Source organism: Crocodylus siamensis, chromosome 1 (assembly GCF_052110815.1).
Source record: "Crocodylus siamensis isolate JL-2025a chromosome 1, ASM5211081v1, whole genome shotgun sequence".
Classification (NCBI taxonomy): Eukaryota; Metazoa; Chordata; order Crocodylia; family Crocodylidae; genus Crocodylus; species Crocodylus siamensis.
This window is the reverse complement of record NC_143395.1, coordinates 317,246,448-317,271,603: the sequence shown is the minus strand read 5'-3', so window position 1 is coordinate 317,271,603 and position 25,156 is coordinate 317,246,448. Positions and strand designations below refer to the sequence as shown.

General features: G+C 42.4%; 1 protein-coding gene across 2 annotated transcripts in view; it reads left to right on the top strand.

Moving 5' to 3' along the window:
* Window positions 1–25,156, top strand: part of PCCA (propionyl-CoA carboxylase subunit alpha) — a 475,583-nt gene that overhangs the window by 361,167 nt on the left and 89,260 nt on the right. For both annotated transcript variants that reach the window (XM_090022723.1, XM_090022741.1), the window contains one exon: window positions 15,921–16,019. In XM_090022723.1, the coding sequence (XP_089878849.1) occupies window positions 15,921–16,019 (99 nt within the window). The remainder of the gene's footprint in view (window positions 1–15,920; window positions 16,020–25,156) is intronic.

Genomic DNA, 25,156 nt, shown 5'->3' with positions numbered 1-25,156 from the left:
ATGTGGGGAATTAATGTGGAGAAGATGAAAGGGAAAGAGACGAACAATAGAGTAGATGTAAGTGGAGGATTAAGTAAAGCACAAGCAATCATTTTTTATGGGACAGATGAAAAGAAATTGAGAATAATTGTTACAGAGGTGCAAGTAGTGGCATCAACTTGAAAATGACACGTCTTTAATGGCCCTATGAAAGCCAGCTTGTCCACAATTTGCAGTATCATTCATTTCCTAGGGGTAGCTCCTTAATAGCTCTCACAGTAAAGTATACCATCTTTACTGTGGTGCTCAAGCTTATCAAATCCTTCCAGAGAGTAAAATATCAAGAATGCCCCATTGATCATTATTTAGTTAGTGGTAACTGTTTTATTTTAATTTTTTTGAGCTAGTAAAAATCATTGTAGTTCCATCAACTTGTAGCCCTCTATACTTGCAAAGTTTAAGTTTAGCTAGTGTGTTTTCAAGTGTTTTAACAAAATAATATACTCATATTGCTGGAATTCACAGTGATTAGTATTTATTTTACTTCATGGAAAGTATTGCAATACAGAATACACCTGAGCCAAATTAATTTCTTTAAAAACAAAATGTTATGGTTAGGGACAGGTTGAGCCTTTGCTCCCAAGCCCTAGGGAAGGTCTGGTAGTAGGTCACAACATCCTAGGAACAGTCGCCAGAAGGAACCGTGACTCTTGGATGGAATTTTTCTTTCCCCAGTTCCAATTTGTGTTCCTTGGGAAAATGACTTATTGCAGCCCCTCACAGGATGTAGCACATTTTCTGCTCCTGGTATTATCAGTGCTTAGGATTTGCCCACATTCCTGTAGGGGAGAGCAGCAGGTGCATGGAACCTGTCCTCCTCTTGAACCTGGGAAAAACATGTAGGATGGATCAAGAGAGGAGGGATCATACTGGCCTGCATTTTAAGTCATGCCTTTTGCATCCATCCTTCCTCTTTCAGAGCTGTCTGTTCCACTGTCAGTGCGATTAGTATCCCAGTGTCCAGCACCATGTGGATATTGGAATTAGCTGTGGACATAGCCAGCTGGTTCCTGCTGGGGATCAGGGCCTCCACCTGGGTCCACAGGTTACACTGCTGCATCAGCACATCAGTTGCAGTCCCAGGCAGTTGCCCCAATGCCCAGCAGGAGCCACAGTTGATGCTGGCATGCACCCAGTGCTGCTTCCAGCATGCAGCAGGAGCTGGTGTAAGCTGGGGATGGGGCTGGGATGTGCCTGCCTACCCAACACAACACAGCAGCTGGAGCTGCTAGCTCCCCACAGGCCAGATCCTATGACTTTGCAGCTGCCAACCTGCAGGCAAGGTGCAATCAGTTGGTGGGTCAGATCCAGCTTGCAGGACATATTTTGCCCACCCCAGGTCTATATGGTTACCGGTAGATGCTGCGCAGTGCAATCTGAGATTCAGTTCTGGGGAAGTAATCATGGTATTTTAGGTATTTCAAGTATTTCTGAGTATAGTGCCTCTACTTCATGATATTTTTGTCATTATTACCATCTTAATTGAAAGGAAATTAGAGCGGATTACTTAAAAGATCCACCCTCCCCCCCTCCCCATCACTAAAGGTGAAGATCGTTTTTTCTTGTATAGGATGTCACTGTAGGAAAAATAGTTTATTTTTGTCTACACAGGGTTCCTACCAGTGGAGGTGATGTGGAGTCATTACACAAACAAGAGCAAGATGCATTCAGGAGTAAATAAACCCCTTGTTTGGCAATGAATTCTGAAGGAGATAACACCTTCATGGGAGAGAAGCCAGTGGATCTGCTGTTACAAAGATCCTTTAGCCTTTTGACTTCTCTTGGGTCTAAGGTAGCTGCTTCTCTTTGTGGAGTGACTGGCATCTGTGTCTGCTAGGTTGGATAGTTTCTCTATAAGTGGCTAAAATCCAGCCACTATGCTTGGGGTAGGCTTGGGACATTTATGCTTTATTTGGCTGAAAGCAGAAAGAAATATAAGCATCTCTATGGACAGAGCTTTAAATTTAACAATATAAATGTTCATAGTTAAAGTTTCAGTGAAGGAAATATTTACCTTGTGGTTTCTATCAAGAATTTGAAACTATTGATAATGATAGACTGAAATGAATTTCTGTTATTTCCCTAAGTTTTAAATAAGAACTAGTATGTTAGCTGCTTGAGTATAAATAGTAAGACACCCCATGGGATGTTTTGATACTGGGCTAAGGTAGCTCTCTAAAAAATCATTCTTTAGAAAACAAACATCTTGTTTTGCTATGATGAAAACACACTTGGGAACAAAAGATGAGTTTGTATTAAATAAGCGTATATATAATTCTTCTGGTGTTTGGCAGTTCACCAGGATAGGTGAACTGAGATTTGAGGTGTCAAGATGCACTGTTTTTATTGAGATTTTGGTGACCAAGATGCAGAGTGCATTTATGTTTTGTGAATATCCTGAAGTTGGACTTTGGCAGTTTTGCTGCTGAATTGATGCCTCCAGAATTCCTCATTGTTGCAGCAAATAAGTCTTTCTGACTTCATGTATAATGTTTTGCATGTTTTATTTAGTGTACTGTAAGACTCATTCCATCCTTGTCGACAGCTATTAAAAGGATATGTATCATTGATTTGTGAAAAAGTTTTGAATATTTATAGGTGATTAAAATAAAGAGGTTGTTTAGCAGGTGCTGACTGCATTTTGTAGTTACAGTATCATAGTGATATCATGAGGTTTGCATGTGGAGGAAATTTGTTTAACGCTAGAGGATGTCGGTAATCTGTTTCTACTGCCAAACTGTTTCAGGGTGTGCACTTTACTTTTTCCCCTACATTTACGTAGATCGGAAAACTGAATGTTCCAAACAACTAATGGAAATGTTTCCATATCAGCTCTTATGGACCAAAAATGCAATTGCATTTGTTCAGCTTAATATATAAAAAGAGCTAGAATTAATTAATGTGGGAAAGATTTTCTTGTAAAGTAATATTGTTGACTTGCTTTTAGCTGCTTAGCTTGGCAAATTTGAATTTAACCTTGGTTAAGAAAAAAAGTTGCAATTCCACTAGCACCTTATTAAACTTGACTAGTTAGGGCCTTGATATAACACAGAATGTATACAGCATTTATTTGCCATAAGAAATTTCTGTTTCTATTAATGAATGCTTGATCATTACTTTACCGATGTAATCAATGTAACTGTTAAGGAGTAAGACAAATAGCAATGAGTGTAAAAAGTCTGATATTCACGTGGCTATATAATTTTGAGTCACCATTTCCTATGGTGGAACAGCCAATCAGTGGCACATGGCAGGTTGAGGAGGGAGCAGAAAACTAAGCAGCAGATTAGGCAGGGAGCATGGGACAGAGAATAAATAGTAGAAACAACAGATTGGCCAGGGAGCAGAAAGCAGAGCGGTGGGTTGGATGGGGGATTGGAGTGAAACTTGAGGAAGGTGCAGTCCTTGCATTCAGGCACACTTTTCAGAAAGATTGGCTCCCATTGTCCTATGGTATCCATCTTGTTTAAGACTGTAGTCATTTCCAAAATTTTCTTAGCCCCATTGGTTTTGGGAAGGTGACTCTCTTAAATCTCTCCTGACCATCCTTCCATCCTGTTGTTGCTTCATCCTTTCCTCCTGCCCTTAAACATTGCATGTGCAGCTGCGTTCTTTTAATCTTTGACATTCTTCTTCCTTTCCCTGTGATTATTTTAAAGGCTCTCTTAAGCTGTTTCTACAAGGAAAAGATGGTATTTTTACTTAGAGGATTTTCATGCAGTCATTGTTTTTAAAAAGTTATGTTGATTCATTTGGTGAAAAATGTATTACTGTCATGATCTAGGCTAATGGTGCCTAGGGTAAATTATACAGCCCAGAATATTTTTTTTTGGTAAGGCATACTGTCCACAAGTGTTGCCATTGGTTTTGTATGTTCTGCTTTCCCATTTTGGTGATCTTTGCAGGTCTTGAGGTAAAATCCCTGCTTCAGTTTTAGGCTTAATAAGTTAAATGTTAACCAGTTTATAAGAAGCCAGAAAAATGGACTTCTGGTAATGCTTCACTTCATCTAGTCTCCTCTACTCATGTATTTTCAAAGTAAAAATGTTTAGGTTGCTTTTTGCATCTGAAAATAAATTAGACAAGGACTCCTGCAGCCACTGTGTGTGCTAACTGGTGTGACATATAACTAGCACAGCTGGCAATAGTACATTTTTTCCCCAGAATATGTAGTACAGATACATTCCCTTGTGTTTTTTTTTATAGGATGGACATATCTTGAGTCTGCAGTGGGCAAAGACAAAGTAGGATCGAGTTGAGAGAACCTGCTTTAACTAGGGCTAGCCTCCCCATCTTAGCCAGAAAGGTGGTATCAGGGTTTGTAAACTTAAAGTTTTAGTGTTTTTGAGTTTTAAATAACTGCAGACCCATCTGTTTAAGGGGCTGTTGCTGCTCTATGTCCTGGCATGACAAGTGAGACCAACAGAATTAGAGATATTGAATGAAATCAGTGCCGAGGATAACTATCTTTTGTCAATCCAAAATGTCAGATCCACAGTATTTTTCTTTTTCCCTTTTCCTTATTATTTACTAATTTAAAGAGAAATAGCTTTGCTGCATTCAGTTGAATGGGGAAGATAATTGAAATCCTTGGCACACGATGTCCAGTATGACCAGGTACCCTGTGCATCTAACCCACAAAGATATACAACTTTCAAGTATAAGCAACAACACTTTCTTTCTCATTACCTGTTTTGAAGCCTGCTGACTTTTTTGGATCTGGGCACCAAGTTGTAAATGATGTGTGAAATAAAACATTTCTGCCCAATTGGCAAGATGTGGCAACTGCTGTTGTAGTGTTCTGCTGCTCGCTATAAGATGCATTGTATATAGGCCAGACACAGATACCCACCAATGCATGATTCTCAGCTTTTGTAGATTCTAATGATTCCCTGCCGCCCCCAAGCCTCCACAGAAGTCTCTGTGTGTCTGTTAAAATTGTCCTGCTTTTCTTTTGTTGTTTTAAATTTTATTTCTGTCTTAGCCTCTCTCCTAGCAGCAGCCAAGCAGTTACTAGATGTCCAAAGCTGACTTCCTCTGTAATTAAAGCATCAAAAATTTGAAACTTAGGCGTTGCCTACTGCCACGTAGCAACTCAGTGGCAGAACCAGGCTAGGAATTCAGGAGCTCTTGGCTCTTAGCCAGAGATCTAACGGTAAAGCATGTTATTATTAAAAATGATTTGTTTTTGCCTGTCCATCCTTTCTGATTATGAAATTTATCGCAGAGTTTTAGTGAAGATGCCTGTTAAATTCATGATTAATGCAGTTCTCTTTCAAAATCTTATTATTATCTAAACTGTAAGTACTTCTTTAAGATGAGAGTAAATAAATACATACATGTTATTTAATGGGGGAGAGGGATGTTTGTTTTTTGTTTTACAATAAGGCCATTATATTTTGGTATAATTTTGCAGAGTCAAGTCTGAAAGGTCTTGGGACCAATTGTATGCCTCTAAAGTGAAAAAATTGAAACTTTGCATCTGGAAAGCAGGCAAAGATTAGACTTGTGTAGTGCTTGCAGTAAATAAGTGTGAATTGTGACTTGTAATATTCTCAAATGGCAGCATCCACCAGTTGTAGGAACTGAACCAAATGTTTTGTGTTTACCTTACAAGCCCAATTTGCATTTCATTTTGGGTCAGAATTGTTGCTGCATCACACGTCTGCAGAGAAGAGAGGACTTCAAGGATTTGTTCTGCTGGTTTGTGTTTAGTCCTGCATTATATCTGGTGCAGGAAACACAGAGGTACCTTAGGTTTTGCTAAAAACTGTATTACCTGCACCTTTGGCAGGTCTCTGCATGCACATTTAGGTGGCAATTGTTTAAGAACTAGCTTTACACCCAGCGTGCACTCATCCTAAAACAGACTTTAGCAGGATAGTGTCCTATTTGTGCTGCCAGTGATGGGGCAAACAGAACAGAGAGGATGCTGATCTGCCTGTCTTTTCCTGTTCTCCCATGATCTTGGAAGAATGTGAGCCATACTCCCCCAGCTATGGGCAGACTGGTGGACTGAAGCCACGAGGATTGTTACAAAACCGCTACCTGACAAACTTTAATAAATTCTTAGCAACTGATTTCTTTACCTGCTGTAATTTTTTTAAGTGCCTACATTATTGTGGCTTTTTGACATAAGTGCATGCAGTCAGCTTACAAATATAATCTGTCTTCTCAGTAATGACTCCACAGGAAAAATTGAAGCAGCCAGACAACAAAGGCATTTGCCTGAGTAGAGTGCTTTTGGAGTATATATATTCTCTCCAGTTTTTCTAAGGGGACTGTTGCTCCGGTAAACACCAGGGACAGGTACAGACATTACACTTTTACTGGTATAAGTGCTTGGAAACCAGTCTAAACTTGTAACAGTACAGAAGTTTGGTGCACATAGGCTGGTTTTAAAATGGTAGAAGCTGGTTTAAGATAGACCTGGATTGATGTGCACTCAGACTTCATCAGTTTAGGTTAAATCAGGGAATTGAACTTCTGTACCAAGTTCCCTATTGATTCACTGTATGCTGGCATCTCAGATGCCTTAACCCCCCCCCCCCCCCCCCACTAGCCTCCCCTCACATCGAAGCCCCTGTGCTCGGCTGCGTTGGGTGAGTGCCCAGCTGGCCCTGCCGTTGGCTCTCACAGAACCGAGTCAGCACAATGGCTGATGGTGACGGGGCAGAGGGGGAAGGGATGCTCAGCTGTACACTGCAGCCTAGTTGGGCTTACTGGGGCTGTGCCTGCTTGTGGGGGGCATGTGGGTCCCTGGGTTGGGTGTGCAGGAGCCCACCCAGGACCCACATACCCCCTGCGAGAGGGCATAGCCCCAGGGAGCACGACCATGCTGCAGGGGACGGTGAGCATGGGTGACTCCACTGCCTGGCTGCGGGTGCCATGCCTGTGGATGACTCTGATTGAGGGGTGGGGGGATGAAGGGAGGCATGCTTCTCCATGCCCAGCAGCCAGTCATGGGTGGCCTGGCTGCTCAGCTGTCTCTAGCAGCCCAGGGAGCCTGAACCTACTGGCTTTGGCCAGTTCAGGCAGCCCGTGTGCCCACACACCTAAGGGTGAGCATGCATTCTGTTCATCCCCAAGTTAACCCATATATACTGCTTACAGAAACCTGCATAAATTTGATCAATTCTGCCTCAGGCTTTTTGAATGTCTGTACTTAGCCCAAAAGTAGTGTCTTGTTGATCTGAGGTGTTAAAAACCATTCCTTTTCTTTTTGTTTTGTTCCAATTCCACTGCTACTGAGCTGATGAGCTAATCCTCATTATAGTCTTATTCTCATGAGCCTCTGGATTGGTGTGCTGCTCTTTCCAGTGTGAGAGATCCCAAAACATCCTCTGGTGATTTGCATGCATCTGTTACCGTACAGAAAAGAAATCTAATATGGAACTGTGTGTGTGTGCTTGGATGAGGGGAGGGAGCTATTCTTGCAGTTATGTGCTGCCTATTCTATAAATGTTCTAAATACTTTGAAAATTTGAAAGGAGTGATGGTACCTCATACAACGTAGAAACATGCATTTGAAGTAAAAGCCCAGCAATTCAAGTCTTCTGGTCTTATTCATAGCAGGTAAAAGGCTGCCTCGATGACACTTAGAGCAAATGAATTTCTCTCCTGCAGTCATGCACAGAATGTATTGCTTGATCTACTTGGGTACAAAAGGGCAAGATCTATAAATAGTTAACTGAGCTTTCTTAAGGGCAGGTGATGTATAGACAGAAACTCTCTCTTGGGGGCTTTTTTTAAAAGTAGGCACAAATATGAACAAAAGTAAGTTTGTAAAAAAAGGGCCTTTACTGAAATTGTAACCTTACTTATTTTGGTTTCCTTTTGAAAGTACATGGACAACCACATCAAAGGTGTATGAAGCTGACTTTAGATTCATTTGGAGGAAAAAGGAAAAAAAAAAAGCCATTTTCTGAGACACCAATGCGAATATATTTTGTCAACAGTAAGCAGACATAATGCCCCTTAACACTGATGAGTTAATTTGTACGAAAGATGTTCTTATCTCACAAGCTTTTACTGCTTTTGCTTTTATTTGACAGTGATTAGTTACTGGGTTAAAGTAAGTTCTTCTCCTTTAGGCTAAGTACAGATAGTCAAAAAGCCCAAGGCTGAATCGATTCAGTCTTTGCAGGTTAGTCTAAGCTGCACAGAATAAATTCAAACAGAAGTGAACAGACATCTACCTTTGATTCAGGAAATACAGCCACATGCCTGCAGTGGTTGAGGCCTGAAGTCAGGAAGTGCTAGAGCAGGCTGTGTGTTCACATCTTCTTCCTGCTGCCCCTGAGGTCTCTGGGATTTGCAGTCCAGAAATGCAGCAGCAGGACTCTGCAGGGTTGTTCATCACTTCCTCTTCCTGCTTCCAGGTGCCTCTGAGATTTGTAGACCACAGTTGCAGCCAGCAGTAAGCGAGGGAAGGAGTGTTTAACCTTCTTCCCTGGTCCCAGCCCCCAGCCCGGGTTTGCCTAGGTGGGCATTTCCCCCCCTTCCCCCTGTAGACTGGGCTGCATCCCCAGCCGGGCTTTCCACCCCCACCCCCCATCAGCCAGCCCTCACTGCTGCTGCTAGGGAGCAGAGGGGTGGGGTCAGCCCTGCTGTCTGGAGCAAACAGCCCAGCCCAGGGCTGGAAAGCATGCAGGGATGCTGAGGGACTGTGATTTAACTTGAACCAGGAAGGGGTCTGGGACAGACATTTCATAAACTGGTTTGACTCAAATCCGTTGAGTCTGATACTACATTCAACCAGGTTTATCTTAAACAGTTTTCAGCCATCTTGAAACTGGTTTATGTGCACTGGATGTCTGTTCTGTTACAGGTCTAAACCAGTTTCTGATTACTTAAACTGGTTTATGTGTAACTTCTGTCCCTAGCCTTAGTGGCATTCTCAGTTTGTCCTTGCCCTGTTTATTCTTTTATGCACTTTTTCTGCAGTTAGTCTTACAGAACTTAATTACTGCTGTTTGCATTGAGTGATGCTCAGTACTTAGTCTTTGTTTAGCTGGATGTTGTCTTCTGCCAGCAGTTTATCTACCAAAATTCAGTTTGCTTATATGTATTCTCAGAGTGGACCATACTAAGAATACTGCAGAAATACTGTAGAGAGGCTTCTGATATTTGTGGTCTTCCAATTTTAAAGGTTTTCTAAAATGGAAAGGCTGTTCTTTAAAAATGTGCTTGTGTGGGTGACAGCAGCAGTGCACATGTGTCTTAAGGATGGGAGGTTAGATGTTTGGATTTGTAGGCCACATGTGCCATATGCTTTTTCAGGCTGCCTCAAGAGGACGTGTCAGGGGTAAAATGGCCAAGCTGTCCCTGAGGTTCTTTTTACCACATTTTTCTTTGGCAGCAAGATAGAACATTGCAAATATTCAACTGACTGCACTTCTTTGAGCTTCTAATAAGTTATTTTTGTGAATACATCTCTTGATTATTCATTTAGGTTGATTCTTTTAATTGCGTGGTCAAAAAAAAGTGGCAAAAGTACCCTCTTACAATAAAGTAAGGCCTGCCTTACTTTAAATCATCTGCCATGATAAACTGGAACCCTTCAGGGTTTTACCCTTGCCTGACGTGAGATGGACTCATCTGTTGTCAACAGGTATAACTGATGCCTTTTCTGTTGGATAGTCGCATCATCTCTGATAAGTGAACAGTTTGCAGATCATTCTCATTGGAGCCTTCCTGTCAAGCAATGCATGGCTCAGACTTCACCTACGTAAGCTGTCAAAGTACATCACCTCAGATCCAAAGGAGACTGTTGTTTCCAGGGAACCTGTTGGTTCCTCCTAAGTGAGCGCCTCTCCAAGCAGACATCACATTCTGGGCAGCAAGAAGAAAATAGACAAGAAAACCCACTGATATGATCAGTGACTACCTTGGTATCAGTAAGAAATAGAAGGGAATACCCCTTCAGATTCAGGATGGTAGTATTTGCCTCCACCATTCCTTCTCTGCAGGCCCAAGAATGGTTCCTGGTTCTTGATCTGTAGGTTGTGCGCTCACACACAGCCATCCACTCAGCCCATACGAAATATCAGGGAATAACAGTGCGGTGAATTCATTACCAGTACAAGGTTACCAATCACCACTACTCTCTGTGACACTGATGAGAGTATTCAGAAAATGCTCCAGGATGATAGCAGCGTCCCTGAAGTGGTATGCCATTTGAACCTGCTTGGTCACGACTGATGAGAGCCACACAGACCCCCCCCACACACTCACACCTTCACAAATCCTGCTGCAAACCTCACCCCCTCCACCTGCCCACATAGCCCCCACACAATCGCATCCTTTCACAATCCCACCCTCCACATCCTCCCACAAACCCCATACACCCATACCTCTGCACCTTCACAAATCCCCACACCCCTCTATACCCCCTCATAAATGCTCCACAAACCCCACACCCGTCCACAAACCCTACACACATACCCACACCTCCCACCACCTTCACAAATACTTCCCTACACACATCTCCCAACCATACAAAGTACCTGCATATATTTTTAAAGAAGGTTCAAATAGTGTTATATTTGATTTAATTTGTAAAATAATAATAATATTAATTTTGCATAATTTTGATTTTTTTTTTGGTGCATAATTCCCTGGGGTGTCTCTTGCCTTTCAGGCTTCTAATCCTTTTTGGTTCACTCTGCTGGACTCTTTTCAGTCCATCTACATCTATCTTGAAGTCTGAGGCCGCAAACTGGACACACTACTCCAGGTGAGGCCTCACCAGTGATGAATAGAGTGGAAAAATCATTTCCCTTGATTTGTAAGTGACACTCCTGTTAATATAACCAAGTATGCTGTTGGATTGTTTTACAAGAAGAGATCACTGTTGGGTCATATTCATTTTATAATCCTCTGTCACCCCCAGGTCTTCTCTCCAGTACTGCAGCCTAGCCAATCATTTCCCAGTCTGTGTTTGTGCATGCAATTATTGAGTCCCAAGTGCAAGACTGCAGTTCTTTTGCTGAATTACATCTAACTGATTTTTGAACAGTTTCTCCCATTTATCCAGATAATTCGGGATCCCAGCCTTGCATAGTGTCTGCAGTCCCACCCGACTTGATGTCATCCACTTATTTGCTAAACACGCACTTGATCCCATCATCCAAATAATTAATGCACTGGAACTCCTGAAGCTCATGGAGCCTCCTATTCTGCCCATCTCAAGCCTTCTCAATACAAGGCCATTGCGCCTGGTGACGGAGCAGCCACAACAGGGAAAACCCACATGACTTTCATTTGCTCTGTGCATCTCCCTAAGCCATAATCAGTATGCAGAGATCCCGTCTAAAATTCATTCCTAAAGTGCTTTTAGAATTTCATCTGAACCATGCATCAGCCCACTCGTCTTCTTCCCAAGCTATCCTTGGTGGAAGAAGGAAACAAAATTGCATATACTAGATGTATCCAGGACTCTGTTTTAATCTCTTACAAGCACCAAGCCATTCAGACTGTTTCTTTCTGATTATAACATGGCATTCAAAATGTCAAGTTGTCTTCTCACCAAGAATCTCAAAATGGATTAGCAGCCGAGTGGTGACCTCTGCTCCTGATTTGAAGCCTCACTCCACCACAGTTTAAGTGACTTATTCATCCTGTTGCAGACATATACAGATATAAAAGTTCTGGAAAGCACTGACCTGGAGTACTCTGCTGACTTTTATCAAGTACTGTGCCTTGGACTTATTTGCTAGGTCAGGGATCAAGTTCAGGACAGCAACATAGTAATCACAGTTCAGCTGTTGCAGGTGAAACTCCTCATCCCTGCTATCTGAATGGGATACTACTTATAGTATGATTCACCCTACTAATGTCTGCTCAAAGAAGAGTTGTTTACTTTTAGGTAGCTGTGATTTGTAGTTGGTATGGATTACATGACTAGCTCTTCCTTCTTATATTCTGAGTCCTCTGCACCAAGGTCTTCAAATTCTGAGATGACTGGGGAGAGACCATAGTTAACCCATTCTTACGTCCTGCCCCAGTGGCTGCTAATCAGGAAATTTTATTCTTGCACACATGACAAATGCACACCTTGAATGGGATCCAATATAGAATCAAAAAATCATAGAAAATTAGGGTTGGGAGGGACCTCAGGAGGTCATCTAGATCAACCCTCTGCTCAAACAAGGACCACCCCCAAGTGCATCATTCAAGCCAAGGCTTTGTTCCTAATGAGGCCTCGTTTTAAAAACCTCCAAGGATGGAGATTCTGGGTAACCTGTTCCAGTGTTTTACTACCCTCTGGGTGAGAAAATTCTTCCTAATATCTCACCTAAACTTCCCTTGCTGCAACTTCACACCATCACTCCTTGTTCTGTCATTTGCCACCACTGAGAATACTCTAGCTCCATCCTCTTTTGAACCTCCCTTTAGGTAGTTGAAGGCTGCTATTAAATCCCCTGTCTCCTCTTCTCTAGACTAAATAAGCCCAGTTCCCTCAGCCTTTCCTCAGAAGTCATGCACCCAGTCCCCTAACCATTTCCACTGCACTCTGCTGAATTCTCTCCAATTTGTCCACATCTTTTCTGTAGAGGGGTACCCAAAACTGAACACAGTGCTCCAGATGTGGCCTCACCAGTGCTGAATAGAGGGGAATAATCACTTCCCTTAACCTGCTGGCAACGCTCCTACTAGTGCAACCCAGTATACGGTTAGCCTTCTTGGCAGCAAAGGTACTCTGCTGGCTCATATTCAGCTTCTTGTCCACTGTAACCCTGAGGTCCTTTTCTGCAGACTTGCTGCCCAGCCAGTCAGCCCCCAGCCTGTACTCATGCGTGGGCCTGTTCTGTCCCAAGTGGAGGACTTTGCACTTGTCCTTGTTGAACCTCATGAGATTCCTTTTGGCCCAGTCCTCCAATTCTAGCCCTACCCTCCAGAATATACACTCCTCCCAGCTTGGTGTCATTTGCAGATTTGTTGAGGGGTCACTCTGTGCCATCTTCCAGATCATTGATGAAGACATTGAACAAAACTAGCCCCAGAACTAACCCCTGGGGCAATCCACTTGATACCAGCTGCCAACTAGACATCCAGCCATTGATTACTATCCTCTGAGCTTGAGGCCAGTTTTCTATCCATCTTATAGTTCATTCATCCAGCCTGTACTTCCTTGCTTGCTTGCCTGCGAGAATGTTGTCAGAGATTGTGTCAAAAGTCTTGCTTAAATCAAGCCACATCCACTGGTCTCCCCACATCCACAAAGCCAGTCATCTCAAAGGCAATCAGGTTGGTCAGGCATGATTTGCCCTTGGTGAATCCATGTTGACTGTTCCTAATCACCTTCTTCATCCAGTGTTTTGAAATGGATTCCTTGAGGATCTGCTCCATGTTTGTTCTAGGGACTGAGGTGAGGCTAACTGGTCTGTAGTTCCCTGGATTCTCTCTTTTCCCTTTCTTAAATATGGGCACTATGTTTGCCCTTTTCCAATCAACTGGGACCTCTCCTGATTGCTATGAGTTTTCAAAGATGATGGCTAGTGGCTCTGCAATCTCATGATACCTTTATAAAATTGTTTGGCAGCTGTTTAGTAAAAAACTGCACATTTTAGTTTCATAGTTTCATAGTTGGTAAGGTCGGAAGGGACATAATCAGATTATCAAGTCTGCTCCCTGCCATTTAGCTCCTTGTTTGGTCAAACATGCCTACTTGAATGGAGAACACATGATAAAGACAATGTATTGTTTGCTTTTTCTCCTATTTCATGCTACCTGCAATAAAAGCTGCAGCATTTATTGAGTTCTACTTCTCTATTTGTTCAAGCCAGATCTAGGGCCCTTGACTTGCATTATTGTCACACTCATTTTTGGTTCTGCCAGAATTAAGACAGTTAACTTAACATGGAATTGCTGATGGCTATATCTATATGAACTCTTGGGAAGGCTCAAAGACTGGTAGCTTACTGCTGTAACATGGTCTTACCTCATTAGGAACCAGCAGTAAATTTGTTTGCTAAGTGGAGACAGGCTCATACCCTAAGATCAGGTTTTAGTCATCAGTTCTGCTTTCTACAAGGCTGTCTATGTATTGGTACAGCCCTAAAGCACAGACTTAATTATTTGCTAGCCAGTATTCCAATTCTGTTCTGGTAACTGTTTTTCACTGACAAAGGTTGCAAGATGGTTTTGGGTGCTTGGGAAACGCAACCAATTGTTTCTAAGTGTTGGGCTTAAATTATATCATCAGAGAAGAACTGGCTTTTCAATTAGCTGCCATTCCAAAATGCAATTGCCAGTCAAACATGCATGTACTGTTCTAAGCAGAGATAATATTTGCCAGTGTAGCTGTATTGACCTTGGGCCAGATCCACTGATATGCTCCAGCTGCTTCACACTGCTCTGGCAATGCAAAGCAGCTGTAAAATCTGTTTTAACTTAAGAAAGGTTTATGGCTCTTTTGCCTAACTGGAGCAGTGCAAAGCACCTGAAACATGCCTACTGATCTAGCCTGTTGGTAAACCATTATAAATGGCTTGTTTTATTCATAGTGTTCACACGCAGCTTTATTTTTAGACAAAACCTGTTTAGCAATTGAGTAGAGATCATTCCCACTAAAGATAGCCTTTACATTCCAAAACATATGTCTGAAGTCAGAGTTTTCTCAGTTAAAGCTTTTCGAAGCTAAAATGAAGCTCTATGTGATAGTTTTGCTGTTTGTTTATAATGAGCTTGTTAAGATGCAGTACAGTTTCTGTTATCTGAGCCAATTGCCAAGTAAATTAAATCATATTGTTATTAATTTTGTGTGTGTGTGGTGCTTTTGGTATGCCTTTGCCTATTTATTTAAAAAAGGATGCATCTTTTATTCTGAATACAGGTTTGCTATAGTGGTATTTATCCAGGTTAGTGAGAAATATTAAACATTTGAGCTGTTGGTTAACTTAAAATTATTGATTGAAAATATTTTAGGCATTTTAGGAGCATAAGCAGATGCAAGGTAACAAACAAAATCCCAGTGAAATCATATTTTACCCGTCTTTGTTCTTCCATGGGTACCTTGTTGGTGCTCAAAGCACTCTACAGACACTAATTAATAATACTATAATTATATATAGTCATTCTTTTGCTATATATATATTTTTTAATCTCACTAATACTCCTTATGGCATGGTACAGTCTGCAGAAGCTTGTGGTGATATTTAACAGAAATTGGAATAAATGGAAGGGGGGCACAATCAGGATTCAATTTCTTACCATCTTTCAGAACCCAAATTGTTTGTCCTTTGTGTAGAAATATTCCCTTATAAAGAGACAGATGATGGCAGTTTTTCTGAGTGCATTTCTGCATAACCATAGTGGAATGTAAGCATGAAATTACAGTCCCCTGATTAGTGGTAGTTTGAGAAAAAACATGACAGAACTTGCAAAGTTTGACTGGACTTTGAGATTCAACATCAAAGAATTAATTACTGCCTCATGTTAATTAAGATAACAATGCAAAACCCCTCATTAGAAGCCTAGGAAAAGTTCTTCCTTGGTCCTTGGAGAGAATATTATATGCAAGCCCTGTTGTGTGGGTTGCAAAGTGTCACTGAAATTTATATGCATTACTTGTCTAATTGCAGTAAATGTAGCATGTCCAGATAGGTTTAAAAGTTGGATGACTGTTTGTTACTTGCTGGAAATCACTTGAAACCTTGCTACTCAGAGGCAGCTGTTCACGGGTCCTTCACCTCTCCCCAGAGATGGCTAGAAGACTCTTTTGTTGGACCCTGTCTTTTATGGCAGAAGCAGTAAACATGACAGGTTGTTTGGGAGCCATCTGTTTTAAAATGGTTGCTGCTTTGTATGCAGCAATGAACTTGAGATCAGTTTTCTGTCCGTCTTCACGGTAACAGTCTTGTTTTGTGTCACAACAGGTGGAAGTTGATGGGACGAAACTAAACGTGACCAGTGAATGGAACCTGGCTTCACCCTTATTGCCTGTCACTGTTGATGGCACTCCGAGGACTATGCAGGTAAATTCAATGTGGCATTATTTGTAGAACTGAGATACTAGTTCTTTGTAGATCTAAATTCATCATCCGTTTCTCTGAATTTCAAGCTTCCTGTGCAATAGGAAAATATTAAGTAGTAGCAATAACATACTGTACTCCCTCTGTGTTTAATATGTTTAAAGCTTCATTGAAAGACATCATTTTGGAATGCTCTTCCTGCTAGAGATAGGCCATGAATTGGATCAGATTGTAAAATAACCCCTGTGATAGCACTGGAAAACAAGAAACTGTATTGACACTTCTGTATATTAACTCTTTTAAAATTCATCTTAAGATAATAATTTGTACTTCTTTATTAAACAGCCACCTTGTCTATGAGGCCAGGATGTTGGTTAACCATAGCAATAGTGGAAAGCAAAAGAAAATTCTGGAACTCTAAAATTACTTTTCAAATGTTGTAAAACTAGAAATAATTCTGCCTTTTAAAAAGTTACTATTTTTTCTGTATTTTTACATATTTTCTATTCATGACAGTGAATATTCTTAGCTATTATATTTTTCAGGTGACTGAATTTATAGTATTGTAAGTTTGTGCATCCAAAAAATGTGACATCTTCCAGGGATGACAATAGCAGGAGCATTGGGCAGATGAACATTATACCACTTTTGAGAAGTGAGGAAACAAAAAGTGCATCATCTTAAAACAAATTTCAGTTACCTAAGTCTAGCTTCACTTGCTGTGGGATTATATAGACAGACAACACAGTTACAATGTATCAAATGATGGGCACTCAAAAGTTCCACTTAGAAGAGGATCGGAGTAGACGCATGAAATAGTTGTAATGGATTCAGTTTAACTGTGGTAAGACTTCCTCCTTTTAAAAGAAGCATAATATTTCATCTGTCCACATCCAGGAATGAAATTCCCACTGTATCCCCAAGCAAATATGTTCAAACAGGAGTTGTAATATATCTAAGGGGTTTTTTTAGGGATTCTTTATGAATGTCTTGCAGCATTGTGTGGTTAGATATTATCTTGAGCTCTTAGTTTATGCAAATAAATTATTTATTGAAAGAAAATATTTAATTTTAGTACCCGCTTACTTTATTAAGGTATTTTGTAAAGAACATACTTGCTACTATTCAGGAAAAAGAAATTTATGTGTACAAGAACCAAAGAGATGTTTAGAAGAAACCCAACGTATTTAGCATGCTTGTTTTCAAATGAGTGTTATCACAAACTATGGGAAGTTACAGATGAATGTATTGCAGCAGTTTGACTAATACAGATGACTCATCTTTGAATTTACAGCTGCATTTAATTCCAAATTAATGGAATTATAGATTGCCACAGCTGCACGTTATACCTAGAAGGCCAAATCAGCAGTTGGGGTCCTTGGACTTTCGAACATAACTGAATCATGCAAAGCGCTGCCCAGGTTACAATAGTAACTTGACAATGAATAGGTTTGAGTGTGTCATATAATAAAAAGTAGAGTAAAGTTGGTTTCAGGACAAAAATAATAATCTGTAAACCTTTCTTTTGTGGAAAAAAAACCTGTAGCCTGGCAAGCTGTTAATATTATGATTGTGCATGTGTCTGCATGTGTGTAAAATTGTACTTGGCTCGATATCGGCTTTTGGGAGTCTAAATTGTTGTGTTGTTTTTTTCCCCCCCTTTTGGTTATGTATTGCAGTAGAGTTGTTCTTCAAGGACCAATTTAGAGTAGTGCATTCTTGTAGGTCAATTTGTCTCCAAAAGCAATTGACCCCTGAGTCTTCAAGTACCTTCCTTCCACAAGTTTAAGCCCTAGAGCCATTTAAGCAGCTGATGTGGATGAATCAAATAATTCCAGCTGTGCTTTATTAATTTTCAGCCACTCTAATTTCTCCTCATTGTTGATTTTATTCTTCCAAATCTGTTCACCCAAATATATTCCTTATGAATGTGACATTTCTTTGAAGGTTTGATTTATGCATGTTCAGCTCTCTCCTGCAAGGTGCTGATATTCTGGCCCCAATCCAGGAAAGCACTTGAGCTTATAAGCAGTAAAGAAGGGAATACATTTCAAATGTTTTGTTTTAAAATGTATTTATGTAAATTATAGTCTAGATATTCAAATTGTTGCATATCTGTCACACATTTAAAAATAAGTAATTAGGCATGCAAGTCTATTTTCAATTTTCTGCCAAAAGATCTAGGATCAAAATGTGTGCCAGCTCTGCTAAAGTTAAGGTTGAGGAACCCTTTCTGTTTAAAGGTCAGCTTTTCCAAGTATTCTGAAATCTGCCGGCTTTCTTTGGTGGTTGTAAAATTTGCTGTGTACGAGTATGTGACCATATTTATGGTCAATTTATCAAGGAATTCCTGAGAGAGAGCCCCTGGGAAAAGACAGTGGCATTTCCTAAAATTCACAATTTCCACAAGTGTTTTTTTGAACACACTTGGTGTTCGCACCATGGTTGTGATTTTCCCCAACAGTCTACAGTTGCTCAGCAGTTATTTCAGTTAGTGCTGGCATCTACAGCTCCTTGGGGAAAACAATATTGAACATTTCAGTAAAGAATGAGTTGTATGGTTAGTTAACATGTGCTAAACACTCGTGGGCCCAAAAATGTAACTGTGCCTGTGCAGAAAGACTAACAAGGGTTCATTAAGGGCATTGATAACATCTTGATTTAAAGAAATTAGAGGAGAGTGACAGAGATGATGAAGTGGTTAAAATGCAAGCTATGTGAGCAAAGGTTGAAGGGACTAGGTATGTTTAATTTGGAAAAAAGGAGATTGGTAGAGGATATGACAACTGTTTCTAAAATATTTGAAAGGCTGCCTTAAAGAAGATGGAGAAAAATGGTTCTCCCATGCCATGGTGGGCAGGACATTAGCGTAAAGTACAATAAAGCATATTTAAATCAAATCAAACTAAAAAACCCCTCGTAATTATAAAAGCAGTTGGACAATGGAAGAAGCCATCTAGGTAAGCTGCGGCCTCTCCCTCATCGGAGAAGAGACTAGGTAGGCATCTGTCTGGATGGGTTTACAAGCAGTTAAGTTTTATGTCTGTGCATGGGGTTGGAGTAGACAACATGAAGGGGTCCTGTTCGATCCTATAAGTTTTTTTTGAAAGCCAGTTTCTCCATGTGATATAGGTGACTCAAGGGGACATGCTATGGCCATGAAACCTGAGTCACATTCAGTCAGTATGACACTGATGCTTATGTTTGTTAAAAATATGAGAATGAATGAATGATAGACATGTTGTTATAGCCTGCCTTTTGTGGGAACTGTAATTTGAACATAATGGATAATTTGGGGTAATGTTTTTGAAAAAATAAATCCCATGTGCTAATACTTGCTAGGAGTAGATTGAGGGGAATAGTGGTGGGGGGAATATGAAAACAGAGGATTGGGGAGCAAGAGAGGATGCCTTGGGGAAGAGTTGGGAATGAATTGTCAGGACTCAGATCTGAGGAAAGGGATGAGAGGGGGTATAGAGGTGAAATACTGGTAGGAGGCAAGAAGTGTGGCGGGAGGAGGTTGTATGATCACGTGTCCCTGTCCCCTGTAATGTGGGAGCCCAGAGCCTGGGGTCCTGCTGCTCTGGAGGAAATCTGAAACCTTCTCCCTATCCAGACTGTTAGGGCCGGGGAGGACTCTGTTTACAGGAGAAGGGTCTTGGTCTCCCTTTTTGTCTGCTCCATCTGAGCTTAGATCTAGGGGGAGAGGGAAGGGGCCTGGTCCTGCTTCTTCATGGGATTCTGAGTCCCTCTCCTTGTCCAGCCATCTGGGCTAGGATCTGACCCACTCTTCTTACTCTCCCAAGATGTTCAGGATTTGGGAAGGGACCATAAAGGTAAAACAACTTTAATCTCATGAAAATAAAAAAAATTCAGAGTCAGTTGTGTATAGCTATGCAACCTTAACTGTGGCCTGACATCCTAACTCTGAGTGATGTCCAGTGCACCCACTAAACTTTAATTTATGCATCATTCAGCTCATAGACCATTCTCATATCCTGTCTGGCTTTAGACAGTCTTGGGGTTAATAACCTTGTGCATTGTTACTGAAATGTTCACTGATTGTAGAAGCAAGGCATACTGACTCTCCCTAATCCATACACACTGCTTTCCTTTTTCTTGCATGTGGTGACAGCTAAAGGGGTAGGCATTTGCTCCCTCAAATCTTGTCATATCCCATTTACAACTCTGTCAAGCTGTTCAAAGTAATTCCTCCATAATTCAAGACCGCTGTACCTGACAGAATGAGTATAGCTGCATTGATGCAAATAAACTTCAGTGGTTGTTTTCAGCTCCAGAAAATCAGAGTTAAGATTAAATTGGTGGTACCTGACACTAGGGCTAGGTACAGACATTCAGGAAGCCCAAGGTAGAATCCATCTAAGTTTTATAGTTTTCTGTAAGCAGCGTAATTTAGATCAGTAGCAAACAGAACACACATTTACCCTTTGGTTGGCGGGTGAGGAGAGGCAAATCTTAGACTTGGTTCCACCATTTTTAAATCGGTCTCTGTGTGCCAAACTTCTGTTCTTTAACAGGTATAGACTGGTTTCTGATCACTTATACTGGTAAAAGTGTAATGTCTACTCCTGGCCTAGGTGTGCTGCCTTTTATTTGATTGAGTTTTCAGAGGATTCTACTGGACAACCTTAACTCTGCACTAGCAGGGATTTTTGTTACTTAATAAATAACCCCTGAATCCTGTAAGGTTCAAGTTGGGGGCTTTATATGCTTAAAGTTAATCATATACTTTAAGTGTTCTGCTGAGTAGGGATCAGAGTTGCTAGTAAAATCTCAAAAATCTACAATCTGCAGAGAAAGAGACAGATCGGAATTTGGGTTTGTTTTGTTTTTGGTTGGTTTTGTTTTGTTTTGTTTTGTTTTTTGGGGTTTTTTTTAACTTTTTAAACCTCTACTGTACAAATATTAAAAACAAATGGTGAAAGTGCAAAGGTATATGGCCCTCTCAGGCTGAGCATGAAATGCTTGTTAACAACAAAAAACACCATGTCACCAAGAGACTGAAATCACCTCACCCATGCCCCTCTGCACATGCAGGTAAGGGCGAGATAAGAGCCAATGTGTGGTTGTGGGATTATGTATTAGATCCCATCACACCTTATTGCTGGTGCAGGGGGAGCCTGGTCTGATGTGAAGCAAGCTCATGCATATGGGAGCCCCCTCCACTGAGGGGATCCTAGCCACGGGGGAGCCCCATGTACCCCTGGGCCCTCGGGGATGGTAGCAGCCGCAGTCCCGAGGACCCAGGGGTTTCACATATCTCTTAGTCCTAGGGATTGCAGCTGCTGTGATACCCTGGGTCCGATTGTTTCATGTACCCCTAAGCCATAGGGACAGTAGTAGCCATGATCATCAGGGCCTAGGGGTTTCACACTTCCCCGAGCCCTAGGGATGATGGCAGCTGTGATTGCCAGGGCCCAGGGGGTTTATGCACCACAGAACCCTAGGAATGGTGGTGGCCATGATTTCCAGGGCCTGGGGGTTTTCATGCTGGGCATGAAACCCCTGTGGCTGGGAGCTCTGTTAGCTGATGAGTCTCTCAACTGCAGGGGAGACCCTGCTACATGTGCAAATTAAAGCTCTACAACAACCAGGTATAAAGTTAGTACACATTTTTGAGGGCTGACTTTATAGCTGGTTGGAACGTTTTATCATGTGATAAAATACTTTGCATATGTAGCTGGCCTTAAGGTAATTGCGCAATTTAATCTAATTTACATATTTAAATGCAATTATACATGGGGGGAGATCTGAGGATCAGATCAGGTTGGGGCACTACAGCCGTGGACACCAGGGTACCCTGCAGGGGAGGAAGCTACACAGGCAGTGACCCAGAGGGATCCAGCTGGGGCTGCCTGGGGAGAAGGGGCTCCACTACCTTCCCTAGGAGCAAGCAGTGGAGCAAGCCGCTTCCCTGCCCTCTACACTGAGCATTTCCCCACCCACATCCCCCCAACTTCCAGCCACAGGTGGTGCTGAGGGGATCCTGCCTGGCCCAGTGCGGGCCCTGGTACCTGCTGCTCAGGCAACACCTTGCTGGCCATAGCCATGGTGGTAGAACGGGGTGCATAGAACTGATTCATATTTTGTTGCAAAGTGAAGTGTCAAAATTCAAATGTGGCACGTGCACCAAATGTGCTCCAAACATTCACCATCAAATGCTCACCCTTCCAATGTGCAGGAGAACTAGCAAGTATGGCAGAAGATGAGCTTGGCTTAGCAGGGAACTCTTCATTAAACTAAATCACGAAAAGGAAGCTTATAAGAAGTGGAAACTTGGACAAATAAATAAGAAGAAGTTATAAGACCATTGCTCAGGCATGCAGGGATGAAGTCAGAAAGGCCAAATCGCAATTAGAGTTGCATCTAGCAAGGGACATGAAAAGTAACAAGAAGGGTTTCTACCAGTATGTCTGTAGCAAGAGGAGAATCAAGGAAAATGTGGGTCCCTTACTGAATGGGGGAGGCAATCTTGTGACAGATGATGCAGAAAAGGCTGATGTACTCAGTGCCTTCTTTGCCTCGGTCTTCACAGGTAAGGTCAGCTCCTAGACTGCTGCACCAGGCAGCACACTTTCAGGGAGGAGGTGAGCAGCCAACAATGGCAAAAGAACAGGTTAGGGACTACTGAGAAAAGCTGGACGTATACTGTGCCCCATGCAGCAGTTGCCACTGGAAGTCACCAGTTTCTCTTGGTGATGGGTAGCTTGTACAGTGTATGCCAGGCCTGGTGGGTTTGCTTTGTTGTTGCTACTGGTAGGCACCACCTCCTAGTCATGTCAGGGTAGGTAGTGAGGACATGGGAATGACATACTTTGACTATCCATGTGTGTAGGGCCTTGCAGACAGCATCTTAAGACAAATCCCACCACTTTTCTTGTTGGGCATGGGGAGGGATAGGAGAGTGCCAGGCTCACCACTCATTGCTGTCCACAGCTGGAGAAACAGGCAGTAATAGAGGGGATCTGTCTAGTAAGCTGCCATTGGGGAGGGCATGTCATGGGCAAAGGTGGTCTTCTAGGGAGGCAAGTTCATCCATGGGGAGGACAGCTTTTTCTTCAGCCACTAGGTGTGAAGCAAAACAGACAGAATGCTGGCCTAGTCGGTCAGCCATGGCTTTGGCCAAGAGCCAGTCAGACTGAGCTGAGTCAAAGAGCTGAGTCAGCTTGAAGGTGTGTGACCAGACGAAGGTGGCAATGAGGCTTTGAGAGGCAAGGCTCAGTGCCCACTGCTGGAAGGCCAAGTTATAGACCAGGCACTTCTGCAGCAGCTCTTGAAATTGCAGGTTCCTGCCCTATGGTTTCAGCTGAAGATATACCTGTCAGGGCTGGGCGATGCTGCGTTAGAAGGGCAGCAGGGTGATCTAGCTGAGGTGATTGGGGTCCAGTAGAAAAAGTGTTGAGGTCCCTGACCTGACACAGGAAACCAAAGGCCAACCATTTCCACGAGAGGTGTTCTCCACCAAAGCATAGTAAGTGAAGGGCTTACAGCTACTCTACTCATCAGGCCCATTAGACCCTGACCTCCCTTGATGGTGGGTGAGTACAGGAAGCCTGCTGGAGCCAATGGTGCTTGGTCCAGAAGTCAACAAGGAGCTTCCAGAGTGTTTCAAGCAGAATCATTGGCAGGTCCAGGATGGCACATCTGTGCCACAGAATAGCAGCTACTAGGCTGTTGATGACCAGGACCTGGTTGTACTAGGAGAGGTTTGGGCAGACACCAGTGCCACTGCTGTAGTCATGCCTCAGCCTCCTCACTGAGGCCTTCCTTGTTCTTGGCTAGATAAGCTGGCAGGCTTAGGAAAATGCCCAAGCATTTGAAGCCATTGTGACCTCTAGGCTTTCAGGTAGGTCTTGGGGCTGAGAGCCGGCCCAGGTACCCAGCAGAAATGTGTCACTTTTGGCACAGTTGATAGAGGCTGAGGACATGCTAGTAGGCCCACTGACACTTGATCAGGGACTGGACATCACCCTCACTGTTCACAAAACAGTCATGTCATCGTCAGAATTTTTTTTGCCATATGGGCATTCAGTTTGCTACTTTCAGAGATTGGGAGTCACTCTCTTTTTGCATTTTGTTCTGCGAACCTTAGCCATCAAAACAGTTAGAGTGCAACTGCCACTAGTGAGAACTATTTTCAGCCAAGTACAAGAGATCCCTGAAATTTCTCTTTAAAAAAAACAAACAAAGAATCCTTTAACATATCATTTGGTGTTGCATACATATGCAGGGTTGCATTTCAGGCTTTTATGAAAACCCCCTCAATCTCTGTTTATTGCATTCCATTGCCTGAGTTATCCCTCATTATTTCTCCATCTTCCATTTCACAAATAAGAGTAGCAGCTCATTGTTTCTTCCTTATCTGTTGCAGTTGTGAAATGATACACTCATAGAGTTGGATGAAATCCGAAGGATTATCTGATCTATCTAGTGATGGTTTTGCTTTTCCTAAACTGGCTCAGAGAGATATCTATCCAAGTCTTTCTTTGAAAATCTTTCAGGAAGGAGATTTCAAAACCTCCCTCAGCATCTTATCCTAGCTGTGAAGGCTGATTTTATGGCAGAATAAAGAACCTTTTCTTGCTTTCTCCATGAGAGGCCAAGAGGTTGCTCCTCCTTAATCACGCTGTCTGTAAAGCGCTTTCCCTCCACTTGTTTCTGCACATCCTAATGGTGGTGCAAGCCAAAGGGTTACTCTATCTGTGAGGAGTCCCTCTGAGATCTATGGAAAAAGATACCTGACATGATTGTTTCTAGCCTGTGGATATTCACTGTGCAAAAGAAGGAGTCTGGAACAGGGGTGGGCAAATTGTGGCCCATGGGGCAGATCCGGCCCACCAGCTGATTGGATCTGGCCTGTGGGTGGGCACTTGCCAATTGATTGGATCCGGCCCAGAGAAGCCGCTGGAGGCAAGGGAAGCTGAGCACTTGGGCAGCTGCGGCAACACCTCCACCAGATGGAGCTCATCCCCCTGTGGAGTGCCACAGAGGCAACCATGGGCTAGACTTGGGGAGAGGGGGTGAGCTCAGCTGCATGTGTCCCTTACCTCTGCTCCTTTCCCCCACCTTTGGCTGGCCCTTGGGACTTAGCATGCAGGCAGCCCTTTCCCCCACACCAC